The sequence below is a fragment of the Empidonax traillii genome, unplaced genomic scaffold, assembly GCF_003031625.1.
Source record: "Empidonax traillii isolate 1590-97213 ecotype Southwest subspecies unplaced genomic scaffold, ASM303162v1 scaffold1010:size210085, whole genome shotgun sequence".
Taxonomy (NCBI): Eukaryota; Metazoa; Chordata; class Aves; order Passeriformes; family Tyrannidae; genus Empidonax; species Empidonax traillii.
The window spans coordinates 4,785-18,329 of NW_020956203.1; the positions used below are offsets into that span (position 1 = coordinate 4,785).

The 13,545-nt window shown below is 40.1% G+C and overlaps 1 protein-coding gene and 1 pseudogene across 1 annotated transcript in view; both read right to left on the reverse strand.

The window, feature by feature from the left end:
- Positions 1–5,777: 5,777 nt before the first annotated feature.
- Positions 5,778–13,545, reverse strand: part of LOC114068181 (E3 ubiquitin-protein ligase KCMF1-like) — a 26,102-nt gene continuing 18,334 nt past the window's right edge. The window contains exons 5-6 of the mRNA XM_027904101.1: positions 7,486–7,765; positions 5,778–6,161 (exon numbers count right to left, since the gene is read on the reverse strand). Coding sequence (XP_027759902.1) covers positions 5,909–6,161; positions 7,486–7,765 — 533 coding nt within the window. The 3' untranslated portion in view covers positions 5,778–5,908. The remainder of the gene's footprint in view (positions 6,162–7,485; positions 7,766–13,545) is intronic.
- The window catches only part of LOC114068180, a 2,934-nt pseudogene continuing 2,029 nt past the window's right edge, over positions 12,641–13,545 (reverse strand).

Genomic DNA, 13,545 nt, shown 5'->3' on the forward strand with positions numbered 1-13,545 from the left:
AGAAGTATTTCTGTAAATATATAGCACTTCAACTTGAGTAGAAATTGTTGTAGATATAGTTCTTTAGTTTTTAATTTATTAGTAGTTTTTGTTTTACTAGTAATAAATGTTTATACTATTTTCCCCAAATCCTGTCTCTCTTTTGTCTGCAAAAACCTTCTCTCAACTAGTAGTAATTGTGTGGGGGGTAGAAAGCAAATTGACCCAAAACAAAACCACAACAGGGTGCCACCAGGGATTTGTGGGGATACCTTTTTATAGATAGTTTTTCCCCGCCCAGGAGATAAGTTTCTCACTTTCTATGAAAATTAGTTATCATGTGGAGTTCGTTCTTTCAGACCTTTCTGGAAATGAGTCAGAGGGCTTCGGGGGTCTTGGGTCATCTTGATCTCCTCCTATATACCACGCCTGCTTCTTGACCTAATTCCTGTGCTTGCGCTGTACTGTGTTGTGCTTATCTCCAGGAACTAGAACAAGGACGTTTGTCCTGGAAAAGTGCTGCCCTACCTCCGTATGACCCCTTCTCCAGCCACATCCTGTTCTTTCTCACGGCATGTTATTACACACAATCCATGGTTGGCTCCACAGCCATCCAGATACTGGTGTTTGAGATATACGCATTAACCCCTTATCTTCTGGGCTTCTACAATTGGGATGGCTATTAGCTACCGGTCTCAGAGGTCTCAACCATGAGGTTATAGCATTGCAGAGCAAAGTGAGAGAGTTGGAAAAGGAAGTTGGGACTTTACAAGATGCAAAGGCAATCGTGCAAGAAGTAATTACTATTCAGAGTGGCGCTATGAGCAGCAATGCACTGTAGAATGGCTGGTGGCGTGTATTGCTAACAAACAAAGGCACAGAGGTGGGAAAAGTAAGGTTTCAATTTCCCAAGTTCATGCTCTCACTATGAAATCTTGATGGGATCTCAAGGAGCAGGATGGAAATATCTGGAGTGAGTCCTTGGACTCTGAGATTGAGTTTGAACCAGATTTAGCAGATAGGGAGGTGGTAGAAGCACTACCCCTCATACAAGTGGAGGGGCAGAGGGATCTGACAGACAGAGGAGTACAGATCACATGCACTTATAGTCTGAAAGAGTTAAGGGAATTTTTAGAGGTCTACCAGGAGAAGAGTGGGGAAGGCATACTGGCATGGATTTTGCGAGCTTTGGATAGTGGTGCTGCATCTTTCCACTTATTAACATGTGAAAAAGATCTATTAAGTCCTACAACCAGAGAGGATCAAACAGGGATATGCTTGATTACAAAATATCAGGGGCCCTGATGGCCAGGATGCTGCTGCACCTTTACTATATAAACGGCTGTGTACAGCAACTTTAACAGCATATGTAGATGCTGCTGAATTAGTGCGGAAGACTGTTGAGGAGGACTGTAAATCGCTCAAGTGACCTTGCAGCTGGGAATAACCCTTGATAAACCAGTGTGAACAGCAAGCCAGTGATCCTCTAGCATGGACTGAGTGTAATGGTGCCTGCATCTCTGCTTGTGTGCTTCTGCCTGGACGTTGCTTCAGGGATCCCTCAGTTAGCAAATTAATGGGAAAAAAAATTACTCTGTGTTTTAGTTGTATTTGTGGTTGTCCCAGCTCCCTTCCTGTGCTGACTCACGCATAGGTGCTTCATTATGAGAGACATGGACATGCTGGAGAGAGTTCAACCAAGGGCCATGAAGATGATTAAGGGACTAGAGCACTTCTCCTATGAGGAAAGGTTGAGAGAGCTGGGACTGTTTATTCTAGAGGAGAGGAGGTTCAGGGGGGATCTCAATAATGTATATAAATACCTGAAGGGAGAGTGAAAACAAGATGGAGACAAGCTCTTTTCAGTGGTGCTCAGTGACAGGAGAAGAGGTAATGGGCACAAGCTGAAACATAGGAGGTTCTGTCTGAGAATCAGGAAACACTTTTTCACTGAGGGTGACTAAGCTCTGGAACAAGTTGCTAAGGGGGGTTGTAGAGCCACCTGGACATGATCCTGGGTAACCAGCTCTGAGACACTGCTTGATCAGGGATGTTGGACCAGGGCACCTCCAGACATCCCAAACAACCTCAGCCATTCCACAATTCTGGGGACCCAAGACAGAAATGCATGCACATGTAGACACTTGGCTTTTGAGGCAAGCTAGTGTTTGTAAGAAATCTGTGAGTAACAGTCCATACCCTTGAATAACACACCCAAGATAGGTTAAAAAAAGGCTCTAATTTCTTTCAGAGTGAGAGAGACAAGTTAGAGGTACTGTCAAAGCTCTCAGTTCTTCCAACCTTACTGCATGTCAGATGAGCAATCATGATGGTCTCTTCTGTGTAGAATGACTATGAGAACATTATCTTTGTGCACTGAGCCCAGACTGCTGGCAAAAGCTAACACCATTATAGAAGTGAGAGAACCAAGAAGCTCCTATGGGAAGAACAAAGCCTTATTGTGATGGTTTTGGTCTAGGCCTTCCTAGTGACCAGTTTGTAACCAAGGAAGTGGCCAAGTACCCAGTATTCCATACGATTTTTACGTAAACCAGAGTATAAATAAGTTAGAGATTAGAAACCTCTCTTCTCTTCCAGCGAGGTTTGGGAACAGTGGGTCCCTGCGTTGGTCTCGCTTATCTAAGGCTGAAACCTGCAGAGTCCACTGTCCTGCCACGTGGAGGTTTGGAGAGTGCTGGCTGTGTCTGCCAACCCTGCAGATTGGGATGTGGTGAGATCTGTTTTGTTAGTTATCAGTATAGTTCTTGAGTTTGATCTAGTATACCTGTTCGGTGTCCCTTTTGTTCCCTTTAGTCCCTTTTTTCCCTTTCCCTATCCCTTTGGGGGGGGGGGGGTGGACCCCCTTTTACTGTGTATATAGCATCTTAATTGTACATAACTGTAATTTACGTAAATATAGATATATTTTTATATAAGCAGTTTGACTTTGGGTTCTTTAATTTTTATAGTTTTTTTTTCTTTACCCTAAGGGAAGAAGGGAGGGGGGAAGGGGGCTGCAAATAATCTGAATTACACCATACATACTAAACATAAGCAGTTACAGGCACCTAAAGCAGGACTTGTTCCCCAACAGTTTCAAAAAAGTTCATATCTCTTCCCATTTCTATACATTAATATGCCCTTATCCCCTCGGAAGGGAACATTTTTGCAGCACTTGTAAGCTCAATATCAGTATCACACTAAGGACAGCTACAGGGTGTTCAGTCAGCACAGAATGCAGGTAAAAGACCAAGTTGATCCAAGTCTCATTGGTCTCCAGAGCTAACATACAAAAAGGTCAGCATTCTCACATGGGCAAAGTCTCATTTGCCATCTTGCAAGACAGTCTAAGGGCACATGGGCACCCTATCTTCGCCTGTAAAATTCAACACAACTTCCATGCTCCATAACGCAACATACAGATAGTTGGTTGATAAACAGAGGATGCAGAAGCAAGCCATGCCCGAGCCCTGAGGTGCAAATTCATAGGAGAGTACACCAAATTCCAGATGTGCTCTATTCATAGATGTAGTCTCTCTGCAAAGATTGTCACAGGCTGCTCCACATTTTTGGGAAAACAAACTTCTCTCACACAAATGCACAGTATTCTACAGTCTTCATGTGAATGTCAGGTATGCTGAATGCTAGGGACCTCTTTTCTGAGGTAGTGGTGTTAGGCAGGAAAATATGTAATATCCCCTCTAGGTTTCCCTTGAAAAATTTTCAAAGGCTATTTTCACTATAGCCCACAGAGTTATGAAAATAATCATCAGTAATTCAAAATCAACAAAAATATAATTCTGGGAAACATTCTTTTAATGAAGAACACTTCCCTGTAAATACTCATCAGCAGAGTGCTAGAACAACACTCTCCCAGTCACTGTTTGGCATTATTTCTAAGCTAACAAAATCTAACATGCTTGTGATTCTTAGAGGAGTTAATGCAGTAACTAAATTTAATTTTAAATGCAAGCCAGCAGATACTCACATTCCGATAATAAACATGGACAACAAGAGTTTACTGGCTTTCCAAGTAAAAGCACAATGGAGTTTGCAAACCCTGCAATGTAAATGTCCTCAGTAAACCAGCTATATAAAGATTTCAAATAAAAAAATTAATATTTATTGATACTATTTTTAACCACATCTTTTCTAAAAATTCAACGCATCATTGCTATATGCACTGCACAGAATATGCACTTTTAAAAACATGTTTATGTAAATCACCCATGGTTTCACCATGAAATGCCTTTGCATACAGTTGTGAAGGATAGTTTAATTCCAGAATTTCTTCTACAGATATCTGGATAATACACCATCACCAAAGAATCAACTGAATAACAGCTCTTTAAATGCTTTATGGAATGGAGTCTTTTTGTAATGTGCAGAAGATATGTCCTAAAAGACTGCAGTTTCATTTTTTATTTTTTTTAATAACCTCAACAATACATTAAAAATGAATCTTTATTGAAGGTAACTCCTGAGATAAACAGAAGACTAGTGTAAAAAGTTCCCCTAAAACATTTTCTGTTGCAGATACTAAAAGAAAAACAATGCTAATATGCTACTAAATAGAAACAATTGGAAGTTGAGAATTGAGAATGGAACTTAAATATCAACCTATGGAGTAGCTTCTTTTGTTGCTGTTATCTTAGATTAACATACATATCACAGTTCTCTTAGGAACATCATCAGGTTTTCAAGTCTAATTTTCAAAAGTTGTATGCTTTTTTATCTTTATAAGCTAACTTTATGTTCCAAATAACTAGTCTTGCTGTCCCTTGCTTTGGGGCTATTATAGTAATCCATAAAAAAACCCTTTATCGGATTAACACTATAGGCAAATAGAATGACTCAATAAAGAGGCTTTATTTTTATGTCAGAAATATAACCCAAAACTTCAATAAATAAAGGTTGATAGGAAGCTAGCATTAAGAATCCAAATTGTAACATATGGAGATATCTGGGAGGTCAAATCCTCAAGCTCTCCTAAATAGTAAGGAGTCTCTGTAAACTATGAATACATAACTCAAAATTATAAGGACTATGAAGTCTTAAAACTAAAGCAACATAATCCAAGTTAACTCCTCCCCACCACCACCAGATCATTTACATCTAAATAGGGTATATTTAACACAAAAAAGAAAGCTTTAAAGAAAGTTGAACAAAATTTGGTGTTAGGGCACAAAAAACCCTTTGTGATAGATTCCAGTAGTGGCCCTTGTTTTTTGTCTCCTACAGTTCAATTCCATATGGATATGATGTCTAACAGGGCAACACAGAGGTCACAATACAGCAAAATGTCACACTCTGTAAGCAAAAATATAGCCCACTGCAGAGTTTTCATTAATACATAGGGAGAGTACATAAAAAGGTCATTGGTCATGTGTTACCCAATGGTTACTTTACGGCTGCAAACTGCTAGTGAGCATTAATCTTTTTTTTGGTCACATTACCTTTGAATAATGGGAAAGCTTTGGTGTTTTATAGTTTTACTCCTTTTTAAATGACAAGGTCACTAAAAACTCATGCACACTGAAAAAAATCATGCAGTAATTAAGGTAAACCATCCAAGCAAGTTTTATTCATTAATATTCATAAATACACACAGCAGCTTCATTACAGATTTTTTCATTTTTTCCTCTTCAGTTTGAATGTTGAGTATTAGGAGAGTTTTTTTGCACGTCAAGCTACAGGACACAGAGCTTTTTTTCTCTGCACTGCAACCTATATTTACCTGCTAAAAGTAAAAATTGGTTAAGTGGAAATGATTATCATATATATCTTTTCTCTCTTCCTTTGAATGTACACAATGTAACAAGAGTGACAGACCTGAAATTACAATCACCAAAACAAACCCAAGATAGTTGTTGTCCACTTTCATTGGCAAATACAGCACAGAGGACATTGTCTGCAAAGTGGGATGCCATCAAAGAGGAGGCTCGTTTCCTTTATTATTCTCTTTTAAATTTAGGTTTTCTAAAGCAACATCTAGAGGCATAATATCTACACAGCCCATAGCACCAAAATCAGCAATCTCTCCCCGTTCATCCTCATCTGAGGAGGAACTTTCTTCCTGCATCAAAGTGGACAGTAGAAGCTCTTGAACAAACAAGCTGCGATCTGCCTGTTCGCTTTCTTTTGACTGACGTTCTGCTTCTGACATCTTAGGATCATTCAACCTGCATAGCATCACAGAAAGAGAGAAGACAGGTTTAGTAGTATCATCAAAAAAATGGGCTTTCACTAATTGCCTAAACAGCTGGACTGATGCATGCTGAATAACATCTGAAAGCCATTCCTTTGAGAAACAACCTAGGTACTGCTGCACTTCTTTTGACATACAAATCTGACAATATCTGACACTCATGATGCAAGAATACAAACATTTAACAAACTTGTTCCTAGATGCTTTAAATCCTCCACTTCATAGAAATACATTTTAAGGCTGACGGGGAAAAATAGTTATTTCTCAAATTTGTTTCCCCACAGAGGCGTTATGTTTTAAGGAGCGTTAAAATTCTCTACTCATCTCTTAAGTGCTCATTTTGTGCCCAGGACAACTTCTAAATGCAAGCATGACACAAAATACATTAGTAAACGCATAATGCCCAGAGATTCCCAAAGCACAGTACACCATTCCCTTCACTTATCAGTGCATGCACCACCGCCATAGCAGAAAGAGAATTGCTTGTTTCACTTCTGTCCTAGCTCATAAGATCAGTGACTGACATTTGCAGATACTTTCCCTAAAGTTATGATTTTCAAAAAGCTTTGGACTGAGATATCACAAGTTTTGATAGAAATCAGCATGACAGCAATAACTTGCCCCAAACCCAGTTTCTAGATACAGAAACTGTTTAAATGTCTTTGTTCTTTATCAACATGCAACTGAAAAACATCTTTCCCCCATGAATCCAGAAAATCAATATTCTAAACCTCTGAAAAGAGCTGGAATGAGAGTGGGCAACTCTTCTATAGTAGAATGGACTAGATGATCATTGTAGGTCTCTTCCAACTGAACTATTCTATTCTATAGATCTTTAGGATGTAGCTATACTTTCTGAAACAGATATGCATACTGCTTATTAAGAGCACAATCCTTCTTTGCTTTTTTCATCCAAAATACTTTATATATAAACCTCTATTCAACCTTCAACCTTCATTAAAGATTCATTTCCTATTAAATAAAACTACCTTTTAAGTTCTCTCCCTTCACATTATCAGCATAAAAGTTTGAAACATATTATTGTAAAGGCTCTTGTCTTATCAGAAGTAGTAGGGTAAACAAGCACAGTTTAACAAATTGAGAAACAGCAAGTAATATTCATTTACTAGGAACAAACACTCACCAGGATTGAAAAGATGCTACCAATGCAAACAAAAGCATAGTATCTCAACTACAAACCTAATTTAGTGATCTGGCAGTAGTTTTACTGAACTCTATGACCACAACAGGACCAAGGAAAACAGAAATGGCAGAGTTAAAACCACAAACCAAATTACCTCATAAGAAGAAACTGGGAATTCTGTATAGTCTGATGATTGTTTTCTGTGTTAGATGTATTTGTTGCTGCTATAGATTGTGTAAGAGTGGTAGGGATGTTGCTTGTGTTAGTGCGTCTAGTTGCATTGCGGGCAGTTTCCAGTTGTTGTCTTGCTGCCTGTGCATGCTGTCTCTCCAACTGCAGTTGCATCTGCAGTTGCTGTAACTGAGAAGCAGAAGGACCAGAAGAATTGAGCTGGCCTGCAGAACGTCTCACGCCTGATAACTGAGATAAAAGCTCTGCCAGAAAAGAGAGAAGTTTCTACAGTGAAATCTGCTTAAATATATATCACACAACAGCATAATTATGTCCTCAATACCAGTATATCAATTCCTTTGCTTTCTAAAACTTTTAATCAATGAAATTCATGGAAAAATTGTATTGATTTGAGAAGCTTCATGGGCTATCCATTACAAACACCCCATGTCTCAAAGCCCATGGGAAGATTAGGAATCATCTAAAGAACCATGCATAAAAAAGAGAGTCAAATCTGAAAGCTTTTTAAACTAATAAGAGTCAGCCTATGGGGAATACCATATAAGCAATATCCTGTGCAAGAATTCTCTAAAATTGTATCTTCAAGTTAAAATAGCTTTGACCACTTCAATTCTGACTGCAGTTGGTGGCTTTATGCACCTTAAATGCATATTCCAGAGGGAAGCTGTGCTGCAGAAAAGACAAATAATTACAGCATAATTTCAGAGATTTTTAGAAAATATTCCATTCAGAAAGGCTTTTAAAATACTGTATTATATGAAAAATATTTGACCATAGGAGCGGTTTTTTTTGAGACTTTTGACCTATGATAGAGAAATTCTAATGATAAAAATGTTAAATAAATCTAGCCAGGATTCCTTTCCTCCAAAGTTCAAGACTGTGACAAATTCTGTCCATGCTAAGCATTTCCCAAAATAAACATTAATTATAAGTTATTGCCCAGTAATTTACTACAGATTATATTCCACACAAAGTTGTAAGTACTACTTTGTTGTGCATTATGCAAGGAGGGCAGAAGTAGTAGATTAGCTTTTTCCCCTATCCATCCAATCCTCGTTAAAGCTTCAAGTCATTATTATAGGTCATGAAAATTTTCCTTCCATCTTACTTTCATGATATAATTATTTGAAACTAGGCTTTTCTTAGGGGAATAAAGCACAGTGCGGTAGCTCTTTGCATCAGGAACACTTGGAATACCAACAGTAAATGTTCATTTTTAATCAGCACAGCTAATCATTAGCTACCAAAAATATTTTATTTCACTAATTACTGATAACCACCACAAGGAGAAAAATAAATAAATAATGCTTACATGTCTGTTACAAGCACAAGTTCTAACTTCTGGTAGTATGTACTAATTATTACCCCAATACAAAGGAAGACTTATAACACTGCCAGGTAAGACAGATGTATTTTTCCTTGCTATTTGTAAGATCACTTTGAGTACAGCTTAACAGAACCCTGGTAGCAGATGTGAATTTGTAAATTTGAGACACAGGATTGGCATGACAGACACCCAGCCAGGTTGCACTACATTCTCTGAATGCAAAAAACATTGACACAAAAAAAAATAAACCAAAACCCCCCCAAAACCCCCCAAGACTCTAAGGAATACCATTTTATTACACATACTCCTAAATGGGAAGGCCTTGTGAGGCTGAAACAAACCAAGGCAACCACTTCATGTTTAACTCAGCTAAACTAACACTCACTGCATTGGTAAGAGGAAGTGTTGCATTCCAGGACACACAAACATCCTCTCTTCTTGCACCAACTCAAGACTCATGACCTAACTGAAGTCATAAGGATGACATAAAATTTTTCATCCTTTTTTGCTGGGATATTTTTAGTAGCAGGAGTGCATCCAGCAGGTCCTGGGAAGTGATTTTTTTCCCCCTCTATTTGACATGGGCAAAGCCACATCCAGAGTTCTGTGTCCAGTTTTAGGTTCCCCAGGACGAGAGACACATGGACATAATGGAGCAAGTCTAGCAGAGGGCCACCAAGATGATCAGGAGGCTGAAACACAGTCCAGGAGGAAAGAGTGGGAGAACTGGTTTTGCTCAGACTGGAAAAGAATACTTTGGAAGATATCTTATTGCTGTCTGAATCTACCCACTTGGAAGATACAGGGAAGACTAAGCTAGACTCTTCTCAGAGGCACACGGCAATAGGACAAGAGTCAGACAAAGAAACAAAACATGAGAAATTTCAATTCCATCCCCCCCCTCATCCCCTTTTAAAGCATAAAGGTTTTTGAATGCTAGAATAGGTTGTCCAGAGATGTTGTAGGATCTCTGTCCTTGGAGGCATTCACAACTCAACTGAATAAGGCCTTGAGCTACCAGATCTAAATAGATCTCCTTTGAGAAAGGGGTTGGAAATAGACAGCCTTTAGAAGTCAATTTCAAACTAATTTTTTATATCCTTTTTCTGCCATTTCGATGAGTTAAATCAGCTCACAGAGGGCCTGAAAAGCAGACAACAAAACAGAGGCAAAGGAACGATGCCTGTGGAAAGAGGTGGGTGTGTCTGGGTGGGTGGAGCTGCAGCTTCCTCTTTCAAAAGCAAGACACTCTTAAGTTGGTTCACTGCCACAATCATAGTTGAACAATAAGAAGTTCCAGTTTAAACATTCATGCCCTTCCAGGATCTGAAGCAAAGACAAATAATAGCAGGGTATATATAACTGTAGGAAGTCCTGAAGTTTCCCTGACACTTATAATTTTTCACTATAAAAGTGTAAGATTGATATCTCTAAGATTTTACATTAGACCATCTAGTCCAACCCCCCTGCCATGGCAGGGACATCTTACACTAGATCAGGTTGTTCAAAACCCCATCCAAGCTGGCTTTGAACGCTTCCAACGATGGGGCATCCCCAACTTCCCTAGGCAACCTGTCCCAGTTATGATGAGTTACCTCATCATAAAAAAAATTCATCACATCCAATCTAAACCTATCCTCTTTCAGTTCAAAACTTTTGCCCCTTGTCCAGTCACTACAGGCCCTGATAAAACAAACAAACAAACAAACAAACTCTTTGTCTTTCCTATAAGCCCCCTTTACATTTTAAAAGGTTGCAATAAGGTGTCCCCAGAGCCTTCTCTTCTCCAGGATAAACAACTCTAACTCTCTCAGACTTTCTTCATAGGAGAGGTGTTCCAGCACTCATCATTTATGTGACCCTTATCTGGACCCACTCAAACAGGTCTGTGTCTTTTTTGTACTGCTGACCCCAGAGCTGGATGCATACTGGATGCAGGACCTTACACTTGGCCTTGTTGAACTTCATGAGGTTCCCATGGCCCCACTCCTCAAATCTCTCAAGGTCCCTCTGTATGGCATCCCTTCCCCCTAGGGAATCAACTGCTCTACTCAGCTTGGTGTTGTCTGCAAACTTACTGATGATGTACTCAATTCCACTGTCTGCATCATTGATAAAGATATTAAATAGTACTAGACCCAGTACAGACTCATTCGTTAATGATTTCCACTTGGACATTTAGCCATTGACTGAAATTCTTTGGATGCAGCCATCCAGCCAGTTCCTTATCCATCTAACAGTACTTTTGTCGAACTCATCTCTCTCCAATTTAGTGGCAATAATGTGGGGGACTATATCAAAGTCCTTACAGAAGTCCAAATAGATGACATCCATAGCTCTTCCCCCATCCCTGATTCATTCCCTCTGAGATAGAAGGCCAGTACATTAGTCAGGCATGATTTGCCCTTGCCTAGGGCATGTTGTCTGTCTCTAATCCCTGCCTTCCATATGCCTTGACATAGGATCATAGAATCATAGAATTAGCTAGGTTGGAAAAGACCTCTGAGATCATCAAGTCCAACCCTTGATCCACTACCATCACAGTTACTAGACTATGGCACTAAGTGCCACATCCAGTCTCTTCTTAAATACCTCCAGGGATGGAGAATCCACCACCTCCCTGGGCAACCCATTCCAATGCCTAATTACTCTGTAAAGAATTTCTTCCTAATATCTAACCTAAACCTCCCATGGTAGAGCTTAAGACCATGCCCTCTTGTCTTACTGATAGCTGCCTGGGAGAAGAGATCAACTCCCACCTGGTAACAACCTCCTTTCAGGTAGTTGTAGAGAGTGATGAGGTCTCCCCTGAGCCTCCTCTTCTCCAGGCTAAACAACCCCAGCTCCCTCAGCCTCTCCTCACAGGACTTGTGCTCCAGTCCCTTCACCAGCCTCATTGCTCTTCTCTGGACCCGCTCCAGCACCACAATGTCCTTCCTGAACTGAGGGACCCAGAACTGGACACAGTACTCCATGTATGACCTCACCAGTGCTGAGTACAGGGGAAGAATCACTTCCCTGGATCTGTTGGACACACTGTTCCTGATCCAGACCAGGATGCCATTTGCCTTCTTGGTCACCTGAGCATACTGCTGGCTCATGTTTAGCTTCTTGTCAATCCAAACTCCCAGGTCCTTTTCTGCCTTTCCAGGAGTATCTGTTCCATGACCTTACCAGGCACAGCGATGAGGTTGACTGGTCAGGAGTTCCCAGGGTCCTAATTTTTTTTTTTTAAATTTAATCGGTTGCATATATTAACATGTACTATAAGATTTTTCCTAAAGAAGCATTACATAATACATGGATACTGTAAAAAGATCTGATTAGTTAAAAGTAACAAGCATTAACAGAGATACATATAAAACTCAACCTAGTTGGACTGAGTGCTGAACTTGCAATGAACTATGGGTAACCAGCCTTTCCAGATGCAGTCTTCACAGGGGAAAACATGAGACAGTTAAAAATGTATGTAACTTGTTACACAGATTACCTGCAAACAGTTTCTCTCCATTGGACAACTGGAATTAGATGCAGTTTAAAGCATATATGAGTTTCCATCCTAAACTAAGAGAAAGGTCTGTTACCATGAAATGTGATGTGGACAGTGTGGGGACGTGAGCTCTGAAATGCAGGCCTCAGATGCTCATGGGAGATGGGTGGATTTTGACAGCTGGAGATGGATTTTTTTTTTTTAATTTCATTTTAAACACAGAAGAGGGCCTGTGTGTTTGAAGGCCTAAGTGTGATATTTGTTTGTGAAGGACTGTGCTCAACCCCTCCCTTCCCCTCATCAGCTGCAACTCTCTACAGAAGCCTTCATTCAGTGAGTCTTGTGTAGTTTGATGGATTCAGGGAATTCATCATAAAGCTACACTTTGGTTTCCTGTTTAAGTGCATGCAATTGTCTGGAAAGAGTGTTCCACATTAATGACCTCCTTGGCACTGTTTTCAAAGTAGGGGATGTTGTTTTTACTGTAGCACTAGGCTTGCACCTGTTTTGTGGTGACTTGTCTGTTTTCTAGATCAGTCTTGTTTCCCAGCACAAAAAAAGGAAAGTTCTCAGGATCCCTTGAATTGGCCTGAATAAGGAATTCATCCCTTGTGCTGCCTAGGGTTTTGATAGGGGCTGTGACATCAAACACCAGGATGCAGCAGTCCACTCCCTTGTAGAAGGCAGTTCCCAGAGACTGAAATTGTCCTTGGTCTGCTGTATCCTATATCTGCATTGTCACTAGCCTGTCATCTACCATGACCTCTTTTGTCAGGAAGTCTGCACCTATTGTAGCCTTGTACTGATTACTGAATTTCTTGTTCACATACTGGTTCATGAGTGATGTCTTTCCCATCCCAGAGTCTCCAAGGATGATGACTTTCATTGAATCATGGAATCATAGAATCATAGAATAGATTGGGTTGGAAAAGACCTCCAAGGTCATCAAGTCCAACCCCTGATCCAACTCCAATTACTATATCATGGCACTAAGGGCCACATCCAATCTCTGCTTAAAAACCTCCAGGGATGGTGAATCCACCACCTCTCTGGGTAGGCTGTTCCAATGCTTGATTACCCTCTCTGTAAAGAATTTCTTCCTAACATCTAACCTAAACCTCCCCTGGCAGAGCTTGAGCCCGTGTCCTCTTGTCCTATTGTTGGTTGCCTGGGAGAAGAGACCAACCCCCACCTGGCTATAACCT